This window comes from Globicephala melas, chromosome 3 (genome assembly GCF_963455315.2).
Source record: "Globicephala melas chromosome 3, mGloMel1.2, whole genome shotgun sequence".
Lineage (NCBI taxonomy): Eukaryota > Metazoa > Chordata > Mammalia > Artiodactyla > Delphinidae > Globicephala > Globicephala melas.
This window is the reverse complement of record NC_083316.1, coordinates 155312525-155327371: the sequence shown is the minus strand read 5'-3', so window position 1 is coordinate 155327371 and position 14847 is coordinate 155312525. Positions and strand designations below refer to the sequence as shown.

Genomic DNA, 14847 nt, shown 5'->3' with positions numbered 1-14847 from the left:
CAAGGGCAGCAACTGTGGCTCCCTCTCAGGCACCACTCAGCCTCCTTGGGCCAGGCCTGGGCCTCTGCACACCTGGCAGGTGAGAGGCTGTAGGAGGGGGAGGATGCAGAGAGGCAATTCCGGGGATGGCCACCCCCCAAAAGACAAGCAAGTCCTGCAGTGCCTGTGCAAGTGCAGAGAGGTCAGCAAATGCTCTGTGTCTGTCTCCCTGGCCCATGAAGGCCTCAAGGGCACTTTTAGAGCGTTCAGAGGTTGGCACCTCTTCCCTCTACCAACGCCCCAACGTGAGGGAAGAAGAGATGGGAGACTGGCCTGAGCCCCTAGCCGGCAGTTTGCTCCCTTCCCACACAGCCCACCTTCCTTGGTCTCAGAGCTAGCGGGGCGGCCAGGAGGGGGTGTCGCAATGGGCAATGGCATTTGGTAATCCCGTTGGCCCGTCCTGCACAAAGGATGGAGCCACCTGAGAGCGGAATGCAGCTTGCGCCCGGCTCTAGCTGCGGCCCCTGACACCGCCCGGCCGCCAGCACGGCCGGCGTCCTGATTACCTGCTGGGGCTAATGAATCTGGCTTTGTGAGCCACTGTCACGCCGCGTTAGGCCCACAATGGCTCTCGATATTTTATATGAATTTCCCCCCTCGTCGGCGATTAGGCCATAGCAAGCCAGTCATAGCAACCGGGAGGTATGCGCAGCCCAGGGGCCTGGGGCGCGAGGGGAGCTCGCTATTCACACGCTTTAACACAGCACTCCCGAGGGCGTGTGAATCGCCAGCAGCATTTTCACTTTTCTCTTGTGCTTAATCTTGTCGTCGTCGTGGGGATATTGTTTTCTGAGCCGGGCGCAGTAGGGTGTCGCCGGGGTCTCTCCTGGCCCCTTTACACACACCCCCAACTGGGGAGAGTTAATGATATACGGGGGAGGCCGCAGAGACAGTCGGAGCTCCCCAACCACCGTGAACCGAAACACTTTCCGATGAGGGTCAGGGGTTGCAACCTGGATTCAGGGATGCCGGTTCCCTCAAGGGCCCCTTCTTCTCTCTGACCCCTCCTGAGCCCTGTGGCTTGTGCCGTCCTGGCTGTCCTGCCCCGGCCCCGTGCCTGCACGCCGGCCCTCCGCAGATCAAGCCGGGACACACAAGGAGGTGGACAGACCACCCCCTGGAGCCTGGCCAAGGGAAGGGGCTCTGCTGGGGAGGGGACAGGCCATGCTGTCCCCCCTCCTGATCCTCCCCAGCCCAACCCCCAAGGAGAATGGGGAAGAAGGCAGGCAGACATGGGTGCTTGCCCCAAGGGCACGGGCGGAGGGTTGCGAGGGGATATGAGCACTGTCTGGGGAGCCAGAGAAGGCAACAGGCACCCGGAACACACTTGCGGAGACCTTGATTGACACCCACAGACCCTGCCCCTAGGGTAACCAGCCAGGACTCTGACATGATGTGCTTTGAGGGGTCAGCCAGGGTCCCCAGCTCAGCTGCCCAATGGGTGAGGTCCAAGTGCAGACCCCACAGCGAGAGTCAGCCCACTTCTACCAGCAGCAAGGCTCCCTCTGCCAATGGGGATGCCCCACCTGGAATGCAGATGTGCAGGCCCTGTGTCCTCCAGGTCCTGAGACCCCCGAAGGGAGTTTTGGAGGCACATATGCTGGAATCAGAGGCAGGGTTGAGTGGCTCCCCCAGTCTCTTCTTTAGGGAAGCCACTGTAGCCCAGGCTTGGGGGTGCCTGGGAAAGCCACTGCCAAGGGCACTCTACCGAGGGCACTAAACTAGTGGATGGACACAGGCTGAGGTCCAGTTTCTAGAGGTCACTGATGATGAAGCTGGGGACCATGCCCCACCTGTTCGTGCTGACGTGCTGGGACACCAGTGGGAGAGGCATCAAGGGTACTGCTCCCCACTGTGGATGACTCACCTCTTTATGGCCCCTTCCATTTCTGTAAGTTGCAAATGCCCCACCCAGCTGAGACCCAGGTCCCCCCAAAGTCGTGTGCCACCCACAAAGCCCCTGGCCTGGACCTTGGACCGGCTGCACCCACTGTCCTTCTCTAGGGGCATGGCCCTGGCTGGGCTTCCTCCAGGAGTGTCTGCTAAGGCGCTGAGGTCTGGGACCTGCCTTCCCTGCCTTTTGGCCTCCCCACCCCTTCACCTCACTGGGGGTCAAGAGTGGGTGTCGGGCAGCTCTCAGGGAAAGCAGGCGCTCCAGGTGTCCAGGGGCCTGCCTGGAGGGACAGATAAGCTGCAATCGTGTGCCAGCCTTCATGCACTCAAAATTCTTCAAATACTTTCTGGCTAATGCAGGTTCCATGGTTCTGCTGCTGTGGAAAGTGAGGGTGGAGGGTACTTCTTCCGAGCCCGGGCTCACCTCTGTCTCCCAACCCCACGTTCCTCGGTGGCAGCTTCTCAGGGGTCCACCTGGCCCACCCAGCCCCCAGCCCCAGGCCAGGCAGATGGTGGTTTGTGTGTGTGTGTGAGCTGGAAGCAGGAGGCATGAGCACACGCTCTTTCCCTCTTATCCTCACCCCACACGCACACACTCGCACACCTCCACACGGGGCTGGGGCCCTCTGCTCAGCTGACAGTGTTAAGCTTTGTTCAACTAGGCCGCCTCAGCAGGGGTGGTCAAGCACCCCACGGACCTTGCCACAAAGCCTGAGTGACCTCTGACACGATTAGGGTCGCCCTGACCCTAATCCAATCAGATTGATTACTGTGAGTGTGGCCCGGTGGCCAGGCGGGGGCCTCCACAATGGCCTCCCAGAGCTGGCCTCTCTCTGGGGCACCTGGCAGGCTCCTTCCTCCTGGGCCATTCAGCTCTGCGCCACAATGAATCCGGCCATTTCTCAGCCCCGTGGCAAGCGATGGGGGAGAGAGGGCTTCCTCTTTCTCATTAGACCAAGTGGTGAGGGCGTATGGGAGCTGAGATGACTTTCATCCAGCTGAAAATGGAGGAGGGAGGGAGGGGCAGAGATCAGGTCGGGGGAGGGGGGAGCAGAGGGGGCAAAGGGCAGAGGAAGGAGCAGGGACATGTGGGAGTGGACATGAAGGGGAGAACATGGGGGAGAGTGGACACGGGGGAGAGAGGACAAGAGGGGAGAGTGGACATGGGAAGGGTGGGTATGGGGGCAAAGGGACTGGGACACCAAGGCCACACGAGGGTCCCAGAGGCCTGCTGGAGTCTTGGTTCCCCCTGAGAGGCTTTCAAGTAAGTGAGGGAGTGCAGAGGAAGAGGGGGACCTCCCTGGGCCCCCAGCCCAGAAGTTAGTGACTTGTCTGTTCCTTGGGGCAGGCCCTGGGCACCTGCAGCGCCTGTTCTCACCTGGAGAGAGCCTACAGACACCCCCCCCCCACCACAGGCTGGCACATTCTTAGGAGTCCTGGCCTAGCCCCTTCTTTGTGCCTCAGTTTCTTTAACTTGTAACCATAGTGCTGGCTCATGAGATGGGTGCTAGGATTCAGTTTACTGCTGTGTGTAAAACGCTTAACACACAGCTCCAAAAGCACTGTATACATGTTTTAAAGAAAGAGAGAAAACCCTTTAAGATCCAGCTCAGACGTCCCCCTCCCCAGGGAAACCTACCCACGTGGGCACCCTCAGGCATATGTGCTCATCCTTCAGTCACTCACTCAGCACATCCTTATAAAGCACCCATTCTGTGCCAGAGCAAACCTTGGTACTGCCCTATGTGCCTGCTGTGCATGGCAGGAGGCCCCACACCAGACCTGAGATCACCCTGCAGGGCTCAGCTTTTGTCCCGGGAGAGTGATGTTGAGGTTGGAGGCAGGAAACTAGGAGCTGCTCTGGAGGCCAGGAGCTGCCCCCCAGGTAGTTCCTGTGGGCTGAGAGCTAAAGATAAGAAGGATCTGGTGAGGATGAGGATTGCAAAAATGGGGCCCACAAAGACTGACTCCATTTCAGACTGTGGGGTCCAGCGAGGGGCAGGTGCAGGCAGCTCTGGACTGGCAGGGAAGGTCCATCTCTAATGGCGATGTTGGAAAAGTCGCCTGGGAGACAGCATGGCTGATGTGGCACCCCGATGGGGGTAACACAGAAGGGAGTACGGGCAGGGGTCAAGAGGCAGGCCTCAGGGCCTCCACAGCTGTCCTGACTAAGGTGCTTGTGTGTTTGACCATAGCTGGAAGATTGCGGGTTTGGAGCTGAGCATGACAGGATCCTATGTCTGAACGTGCAGAAAAGGGACGAAGCCTGTGGGCCTGTGAGGGTGATGCTGTGCCCCAGGGGTCTCCAAGGCAGGTTCACATATCCCTAGGGGTGCGTAGGTCGGCATGGGTGATTCCAAGGCAACCTCACTGGCATTGTTGCTTCTTCTCCCGCCTCCCCTTCTAGGACCACCCATCTCCCACTTGACCCATGAAGAGACGCCCAGTTTTCCTGGCACATGTCCAGCCCTGGTACCATCTATAAAGACTGGGACACCAAGCTCTGTGTAAATCAGGTGTTTCCAATTTCTTGTTTCAGAATGAAAGAGGACCCAATTGAATGATGAGCTGACAAAATTTTTAAAACTTTTTGATAATATATCACTGTGAGATTTTTGGCACAGGTAACTCAGAAAAAATTCAAAGAATCAAGAGACATTATATCAAAACTCTCCCTTTTATCTGTTTATTTTTCTGAAAGATGATCCTCATGCCTAGATCTTTAAATTTTAAGAACAGAATGGGCCCCAAAAGCTGTTCCTCTAAGATCAGGAAGAAATCAGGGGCACCTGCTCTGCTCACTGCTATTCACCATTTCCTGGAGGCTCCAGCCAGGGCAACTGAGCAAGAAAAAAATAAATAAATAAAGAGTGTCCAGACGGGAGAAAACTGTCTCTATTAGCAAATGACATGAAAATTCTAAGGAATGCATGAAACATCTATTAGAATTGATAAACCTTCAGCAAGGTTATAGAGTATGAGATCAATATTTGAAAATCAACCATGTTGCTATACACTAGCAATGAACAATGCAAAAATGAGATGAAGAAAACAGTTCCATTTATAATAGCATCAAAGAGAAAAAAATGCTTAGGAATAAATAGAAGATTTGTCTGCTGAAAACTGCAAAATGTCATTGAAAGACGTTAAAGACCTAAATAAACGGAAAGACATTCCATGTTTATGAATCAGAAGACTTCAAATTGTTAAGATGGCAATATTCCTCTAAGTGATCTGCAGATTCAATGCAATCTCTAAAAAACCAAGTTTTTTTTTTTTTTTTTTGCAGAAATTGATGAGCTGATCCTAAAATCCCTTTATAAGGAGCCCCAAGAAGCTGAAACAAGCTTGGAAAAGCAGAACATAGTTGGAGGACTCACACTTCCCTGTTTTCAAACTTACTACAGGGCCACAGAAGTCAAGACAGTGTGGCCTGGGCATAGGACAGACATGTGAACCAATGGGGTAGAAGAGAGCCCAGAAATAAATCCACATTTCCTTCTCTGGCTTCCAGGTGGGGCCTGACCCCACCTGACACAGCCTTCCTCCACCACCAGGATGGCAGCCGTGTCAGGTGTACAGCCTTCTGCCTTCTTCCCAAAATCCCTGACATTTCTTCTTACTTAGGAGTGTGGGGACCCTAGACACCCGCATCAGGCTCTGGAGCCAGGAACCCAGATGGCACCATGATCCTGTCTGGGCCCTCCCGGGCATGGTGAAATTGATGGGCATACCTCCCTGACCATGGCACAGCATGGGACCCTGCACCACACACACACTACACACCACACACACACGTACATAAATGCACACGCGTACTACACACAAATATGCACATGCAAAAACGTGAACACATACGTGTTCAAACACACACGTACACACTCGTACACATGCATACACACACGTGCAGGCACCACACACACAATCATGCACATGTACATGCATGCACACACACACTCACACACATATGCCCCCACACTCAATGTGTCACATCACCCTGTGGCCCTAACTTCTCCCACACATGTCAGTGGCCATCCCTGCAGGAGCTGATGTATAATTAACCCAGCCAGTAGCTCTGTGAAGTTGGCTGTGGCAATTATTCTCCCATTTTATAGATGGGGACGCTAGTGCTCCAGGAAGTGAGCTGACTTGCTGGTCAAGGTCACATGACATGACTCTCCTCTGCCCCTTCTTGCTCCTAGAGAATACAGACCAACCTTGAGGGGCATGACCATGACTGCCTGATGTCAGAGAGCCCCGACCCCTTGAACAAACACCACCGGGCCCCACCTGCCCTTAATGCAATGCTCAGTTGCACTCTCAGGACCTCTGCCCACAGTATGCCAGCAGTCTCAGGGCCTGGTGTGTCTTCCTCCCAGACATCTTTTGTTCTTCCTTCCTCTGCATTCTGGCTGCCAGGTCTGAGCAAGGCCATTTGTTCCTCCCATATGTACAGGCCACGTGCTGGCAAGACAGACAGGGCAGCTGGGGTGGGCCTCACAGTACTCATGGGGTGGTTGATGGATGTGATGGTAAAGGACTGAGGACAACGGGGAGCAAGATGTGATAGCGCATGATGGGATAGAGAGGGTCAGCATGGGGGATGCTACATGACACAGGAGACAAGGTGGCATTTAGAAGGAGACTGAGGGAAATGGGCAGGGAATCACACACAAGGCAGAGAAAAGAGCGATGGCAGAGGGATATGCAAAAACAAAGGTGGAGATAGACTTGTACTCAGTGTTTGGGAGGCAGCCAAGAGGCCAGTGGGGCTGGAGAGGGGCACAGGGAGGATGAAGAGGTGGAGGGAAAAGAGGCAGCAGGGCCAGAGGATTCGAGAGAGCTGGGAGCCCTGGAGGGCCCAAGTGAAGGAGGGGTGTGGTTGACACAGCTCTTTTGGCCTCAGGGACATTGGGAATGGGACTGAGCAGTTGTATAGGAGCCACTTTGATCATGCAGGGTGTCAGGGTGGCTGGACTTGGTGGTAAATGGTTGGATTCAGGAATGACTCTGAAGGTACTGCTGATGGGACTTGCAACGGAGAGGAATCATGGGTGACTCCAAGTAACAGAAGGATGGGGCTGCCCTTTACAAGATGGGAAAGCAGGTGTGTGGAAGAGGTGGTACATGGCCTTTGCCATCCTGTCACCAATGCCCCTTGGGACTACAGGGCCCCCAGCAGATCTTTGCTGATGTGACCCACCCTACCTCTGTCCTAGTAGCCTTCCTTTGGCATCCTCTCTTCTTATGTCTTCTGTGGCCTACTCTTGCTACTGACAGCATGTTCAGCGGTGGCCCCTGGGGACCCACCTCAGGCATCAAATCTCTGTTGGCCCATTGGATGGCAGTTCCATAGGTGGCCACACCAATGAATGTCCCATCCTTAATGCTCATTTCCCAAGGTGACCTTAACATGCTATCAAGGGTGGAGTCTGTGTCCCCTACCCTAAAATCTGGGTGGGCCTTTGTAACTGCCTTGACCAACAGAATGTGGCACTGCCCAGCCTTTGAGGCTAGGTCTCAAAAGATGATACAAAGTGGCATCAGCAATATGGCAGAGTGGGGGCCTTTTTCTTGTTGTTGTTGTTATCCCAGGATATTAAGGAAATCTCTGCCAAACCACTAGCTGACTCTAAGCTAAAGAAACAGACTTCAGAGAACCACACATGACATAGAATGCAGTAATTAAAAATAGTTTAGAAAAGGCACTAAACAAACAAGCAACAACAACCCATAGTAACAACAACAGACCCTGAAGAGGAAGAAGAATCTAATCTCCTGAGTTACCATATTATAATATTCAAAAACTCCACATTTCAACAAAAAATTACTAGGCATGCAAAGAAACAAGAAAGTATGGCCCATCCATAGGAAAAAGAAAATTAAATTAACAGAAACTATCTCTGAGGAAGCACAAATATGAACATACTAGACAATGACTCTAAATCAACTGTCCTAAATGTTCTCAGAGAGATAAAGGAAACCAGGAGAAAAATTTCTCAACAAAGAGAGACTGTCAATAAAGAGACAGAAATTATAAACAGAATCCAAATAAAATTTGTGGAGCTGAAAAGTACAATAACTGAAATGAAATGTTCACTTTAAGTTTTCAACAGAGTTGAGCAGGCAAAAGAAAGAATCAGTGAACTTGAAGATAGTTTAACTGAAATTATACGGTCTGAGGAGAAGGAAGAAAAAGCAATGAAGAAAAATGAACAGACCTGTGGGACACCATCAAATGTAGCAACAAACACATTGTGGGAGTCCCAGAAGAAGAAAATAGAGAGAAAGGAGCAGAAAGAATATATTTAAAGAAATAATGGCCAAAAGTTCCAAATTTGATTTAAAAAAAACCTCGAAGACTCAAGATACTCCCAAGAAGCTCAACAAACTTCAAGTTGGATAAACATAGAGAGCTTCACACTGAGACATTTTAATCAAACTATCAAATGGTAGAGAAAAAGAGAGAATCTTGAAAGCAGCAAGAAGGAAGTTATTCATCATGTAAAAAGGATCCTCAATAAGACTAACAGTCAATTTCTCATCAGAGACTAATAAGGCCAGAAGGCAGTGGGATGATATACTTAAAGTGATGAAAGAAAAACACTGTCAACCAAGAATTCTACACCTGGCAAAACTATCTTTCAAAAATGAAGGACTAACCTAGATGAAATGGAGAAAGTCCTAGAAACACACAAACTACCAAAACTGACCCAAGAAGAAATAGAAAATCCAAAAAGACCTATAACAAGTAAAGAGATTGAATTAAAAATGAAAAACCTCCCAGCAAAGAAGAATTTCACTAGTGAATTGTAACAAACATTTAAAGAGGAGTCAACACCAATCATTCTCAAACTCTTACAAAAAAATGGAAAAGGAGGGGACACTTCCTACCCATTCTATGAGGTCAGCATTATCCTGATACCAAAACCAGACAAAGGCACTGCAAGAAAAGAAACTACGGGCTAATATTCCTTATGAATATTGATGCAAAAGTCCTGCATATTAGAAGGATTATATACCATGACTAAGAGGGGTTTATCCCAAGAATGCAAGGGTGGTTCAATGGATGAAAATCAACCAATAATAATATGCCACATTAATAGAATGAAGGTGAAACAACGTGATCATCTTAATTGATTCAGAAAAAACACGTGATGTAATCTAACACCCTTTTCATGATACAAACACTCAACAGATTAGGAATAGAAGGGAATTTCCTTAGCCTGATAAAGGGCAGTTATGAAAATCCCACAGCTAACATCATATGCTCAATGGTGAGAGACTGAAAGCTTTCCCCCTAAGATCAGGAAGAAGACAAGGGTGCCCACTCTCACTGCTTCTATTCAACATAGTACTGAAAGTGCTAGCCAGAGCAATTAGGCAAGAAAAAGAAATAAAAGGATTCCAAATTGGAAAGGAAGAAGCAAAAATGTTTCTATTCACAGATGACATGATCTCATATATAGAAAATCCTAAAGAATCCACACAAAACTCTTAGAACTAATGAAACAATTAAGCAAATTTGCAGAATACAGGATCAAAACACAAAAATCAATTGTACTTCTATACATAATCAGTGAACAATCTGAAAAGGAAATTAATAAAACAATATTTCATTTATAATAGCATCAAAAAGAATAAAAATGCTTAGGAATGCATTAACCAAAGATGTACAAGACTTGTTCACTAAAAACTACAAAATACTGCTGAAAAATTAAGGAAGACCTAAATAGGTGGAAGACATCCCATGTTCATGGATTAGAGGACTTAATACTGTTAAGATGGCAATACTTCTCAAAGATTCAATGCAATCTCCATAAAAAAGTGAGAGAGTGGCGTGGACAAATATACACTACCAAATGTAACACCGATAGCTAGTGGGAAGCAGCCGCATAGCACAGGGAGATCAGCTCAGTGTTTTGTGACCACCTAGAGGGGTGGGATAGGGAGGGTTGGAGGGAGGGAGACGCAAGAGGGAGGAGATATGGGGATATATGTATATGTATAGCTGATTCACTTTGTTATAAAGCAGAAACTAACACACCATTGTAAAGCAATTATACTCCAATAAAGATGTTAAAAAACAAATTCCAACTGCCTTTTTTTCAGAAATGGAAAAACCATCCTAAAATTCATATGGAATTACAAGGGATCCCAAAAAAGCCAAAACAATCTTGTAAAACAAAAATTAAGTTGGAGGACTTATACTTCCCAACTCTAAAACATACTGTAAAACTACAGAAAACATAATAGTGTGATATTGGCAGAATGACAGGAATATCAACAAATGGAATGGAATTGAAATTCCAGAAATAAACCCAGACATCTATGGACAATTGATTTTTGACGAGAGTGCCAGGACCATTCAATGGGGGAAAGACTAGTCTTTGGAATAGATGGTGCTGAAATAACTGGTTTCCCAAGTGCAAAAGATGAAGCTGGACGCTTACCTCTCACCATATACAAAAAATAACTAAAAACAGATCAAAGACCTAAATGTAAGAAGTAAAACTGTAAAACTCTTAGAAGAAAACACAGGTGTAAATCTTAGTAACCTTAGATTAGGCAATGCTTACTTTGATATGACATCTAAATAGGTAAATTGAATCTCACCAAAATTTATAACTTCTGTGCATCAAAGGACACTGTCACAAAACTGAAAAGACAATCTATACCAGGGAGAAAATATTTGCAAATTGTATTTCTGATAAGTATCTAGTGTCTAGAATATATAAAGAACTCTGACAACTCGACAACAAAAAGACAAACAACCCAATTAAAAACTGGGCAAAGGACTTGCATAGACATTTCTCCAAAGAAGACATTCAGATGTTCAACAAGCCCATGAAAAGATGCTCAACATCATTAGCCATCAGGGATGTGCAAATAAAAATTACAATGAGACATCACTTCGCTTCCACTGGAGGGCTAAAGGAAAAAACAGACAAAGAATAACAAATATTGGCACAAGATGCGGAGAAACTGGAACCCTCATGTGCTGCTGGTGGGGATATAAAATGGTGCAGCTGCTGTGGAAAACAGTTTGGTAATTCCTCAAAACACAGAATTACTATATGACTGACAATTCCACTTCTAGGAGTATACTCAGAAGAACTGAAAACAGGTATTCAAACAGATACTTGTAAAAAGTGCTCATATCAACATTATTCACAATAGCCAAAAAAGGTTGGAAACAACCCAAGTGTCCATCAACAGATGAATGGATAAACAGAAGGTGACCCATCCATACAGTAGAATATAATTCAGCCATAAAAAGGAATAAAGTGCTGAAACATGCTACAGGTGGATACATCTTGAAAACATTTTGCTCAGTGAAAGTAGCCTTTCTCCCTCTTTCTCTCTCTTTTTCTCTCTCCCTCCTTCTCCCCCCACTTGCTGGAGGGCCTGTCCACTATATTTAAGGGAACCCAGGTCACGTGAAGAGGCTACTTGTGGGTATTCCTGCTGACCGCAGCATTGGCCACCAGATATGTAAGAGAAATGAGGACCAGCAGAGGTGCAGAGACCAGCCCTGCCTACTGCATCTGTCTACATCTGCAGATGTTGGGACATATAACACATGATTAATATTGTTTAAACTACTAGGTTTTGTGAACGTTTGCTCTTCACCGTAAGTTAACCAATACCCAGCACTCCCAATCTTCCTCTCCTTCCCAAAATAAACCCCTGGCTCCATGACCCTGAATAACTTCTGCTGTGTGCCTCTGTGATCTCCAACCCTCTCCCTTTCTGTGTTTTTTGTTTGTTTTTATATTTTCTCTCTAAGACCTGCCTGAAGTCCTGGCTCCTGCAGGAAACCTGCAATGGTTAATCTTGTCCCCGTGGAACTACGTAATTGCTTTTGGGAAAGGGGAAGCAGGAGGAACCTCTGCGTTCTCTTACATCCTTCCCAGTGTCAGGAGCACCCTCCAGCGTGGGTGAGCATTGGAAAGGACCCACATGGGAGATGCTTACGGTAATGAGGTCTGTGCAGCACTGCCCCCTCTGCTGGAAGTGCTGTTCCCACACTTGAGCATAGGTGAGACACGGAGGCAGAGGGGAATGTAGTGGCTTGTGCCCACCCTCACTGAGGGGGAAGCTGGCTTGGACCCTGCTGCACGCACATCCCTGGGCTACCACCTCTGCCTGAAAAGCCATGACGGGTGCCACGTGTACCTTTGTCCAGCACAGGGCCAAAGATGGCCAGGCTGTTGTTGACAGTGGTGCAGTTCCACCGGCGGCCACGGAACTGGTGTTGGCACTCCTGGATGCTGATCTTGATGCCCTCTGCCACACTGGGCATGATCTCCACATAGTTCCGGCAGAAACGCAGCTGCTTGGGGACCAGGCCTGGGATGCTGGCGCAGAGGATGGGCTGCGTCCCCAGAGATGAGTACTGGGGCCCGACAGCCAGGGACCTGGGGGAGGAGGACAAGGGGGCCTGGTTAGTAAGAGGGGTGCACTGCTGGCCCATGAAACAGGAGCAGGAGCCAGGCTTGCCTTAGTGTGAACCTTCTTTGGAGGATGCACACAGGCCCTTTCCTTCCAAACGCTTGTGCATTCCAGGGCAAGGTGTGCTTCTACCGTGCAGGAAGCCTGTCCCTAACCTGTACCTGAGACTTAGCACAAGACATCATGATGTGCACGTGGATTGACAGAAAGTAAATCAAGGAAGCGGTGGAGGCCTGCCTGCTTCTCTGCGCAACTGCAGGTGTCCCCCGTTCTGTTGGGGTGGAGACAGTAGCACCCTGAAACTGTTCAGGAGCGCAGAGGAGAGAACTCGAGGATACAGTGTGATGCTGGGTCAGCACAGAGAGGAGCGGCTGGGTCTGTGGTAGGAGGGAGGAGGGCCACTTCTGGAGCAGCGGTGAGATGGGGTACAGCAGTGGCTAAATCATATGCGTGAAAATCACCGCTGAACTCATACCGGCCATGCCAGCCGGCTTTTGGCTATTTACCCAACAGATATAACAGCATATGTCCACAATAAGATGTGCTCAAGAATATTCACAGGGCTGTGATCGTCAGAGAAAAACGTGGAAACCACCCAAGTATGCATCCATAGAAGTGTGGCTGAACAGACGGTGTTTACGCTTGCAGTGGAATTCTCCTTGGAAACAGAGAGGAGTGGACAACTGATGCAAAGGGCAGGGATCTCCCTGGCAGGGCGCTGAAGAGAGGCCTGACCCAGTGTGGGTGACCACGATTCCTCTGATGGAGACCAAGGCCAGGCAACACTGTGGATGGGGACAGAAATCGGGGTAGTTTCCTCATTCATAGGGAGGACTGGCCTGACCTGAAGGCAGCATGAGAGAATGTTTCTCAGTCTGTGCTTTGCAAAATTTTTCCCACTCACCACACATGCCTATGTAATTTAAATTAAGCAAAATGACAATAAATGAGAGAAAAATTTGGCTTCTCGGTCACATCAGCTACACATGGCCTGTGGCTACCACATTGGATGGTTAGATATTTCAGTCACTGTGGAAGGTTCTACTGGACCATACTGGTCTAGGGTGAGGGAAGCGCTCTGTGTTTGATGGAGGTGTTGGTTACACATGTGTTTATGTGTCAAAACTGACTGAAATGGGGTCATTTTACTATATGTGACTACACCTTGATTTAAGAGGAAGAACCACGAGGTCCTCTTTGGGGCAGAGGGGAAAGAGCTTCTCCAATCCCATGGTGCCATGTTGTTATATCTGCCCATCCCGATGGATGACCCACAGTCCTGTCACCTGTGGATGCATCTGTCTTTGTAGTGGGTTGATGAGCTCTTGCTCGCAGAGCTCTGCTTGATTCCTCTGCGTCTCAGTGTTTCCTTCACCCCTGGGTGGGTGTTCCATGTGAATGGCTGTGCGGCCACTGCTACTCTTCAGGGCCAGCTGTGGAAGCCTGCCCCCCATCAACCGCTGATATCACAAAGGCTCTTCAGCTCTTGGAAGGGGCTATGAAGACCCTTAGGGTGGTAGGAGAAGACCAAAGCATGGGAGGCCCCACGGATCTAGGAGGGCGACTGGGAGTGGGGTGGTTCCAGGGAAACAGCATTCTGTGCCTTCTTACCTAGTCCCCAGAGATCTGTGGACTCTCTTGGCACAGAGAGGTGCAGATGCTACCCATGCTCACCCAGGCCTTTGGCCTCTGCGCTCTCTCCTCCTCAGGGAGCCGGGTCTCCTCCTCCCTGTGGGGTGTCTGGTGTGGTGTGTCCCAGGCCCAGAGTGGCCCCTCTGCCTGGCAGGACGCTTCCTGCTTATCTGGTAGCTTTCTCTGGTGGGATCCAGGTGGAAATGTCTGTTTCCCCTTCCTTTGTTTGGAGGGGAAACCAAAGCAATGGCAGCTTTATAAACGTTTCAGCTGCCCACCCCCCCCCCCCGAGAGGTTCCTCTTGTTTGGCACCTCCTCTCCCCTGGGAGGGCTAAGCACCCCTGAGAAGGTGGGACAAAGGTTTCTGTGTCCCTCAGCAAGCCACACACCTGCATTAAGATGCTGACTTTCAGGAAGTCCTACTCTGAGTCTAACCCAGTTCCATTCAGCTGTGGTGAGAAATAGGATCACTGTCTCTCAGAGAAACACACCCACCCTCTGGAAATACACATCATATCCTAACATGTTTCCCTCTTCGTCTTCAGAATCTTCAGAGGCTGCCTTGCCTTAAGGCACAAAACCCACGCCCTTCAGTACCTGGAGGTGCCTCATTGGATGACCCAGAGAGAACATTTCCTCACTGCACAGTCCTGTTAGAATCTGGATCTGTCCAGCTCACTCCTCTCACACCCTGTGAGCTCCCTGCTCCTGTCACACCAGCCTCCCCGCACACTTCCTGTCTCCACCCATCTCAGCTGACGTGGGGCTTTGTCCCATGCATCTCCATGGCCACACGGAGTCCCTGGTGTCCCCCACAGTCCCCCTGCC

The 14847-nt window shown here is 49.4% G+C and overlaps 1 protein-coding gene across 1 annotated transcript in view; it reads right to left on the bottom strand.

The window, feature by feature from the left end:
* Window positions 1-14847, bottom strand: part of WNT3A (Wnt family member 3A) — a 46943-nt gene that overhangs the window by 15655 nt on the left and 16441 nt on the right. The window contains exon 2 of the mRNA XM_030844708.3: window positions 12112-12353. Within this exon, the coding sequence (XP_030700568.1) occupies window positions 12112-12353 (242 nt within the window). The remainder of the gene's footprint in view (window positions 1-12111; window positions 12354-14847) is intronic.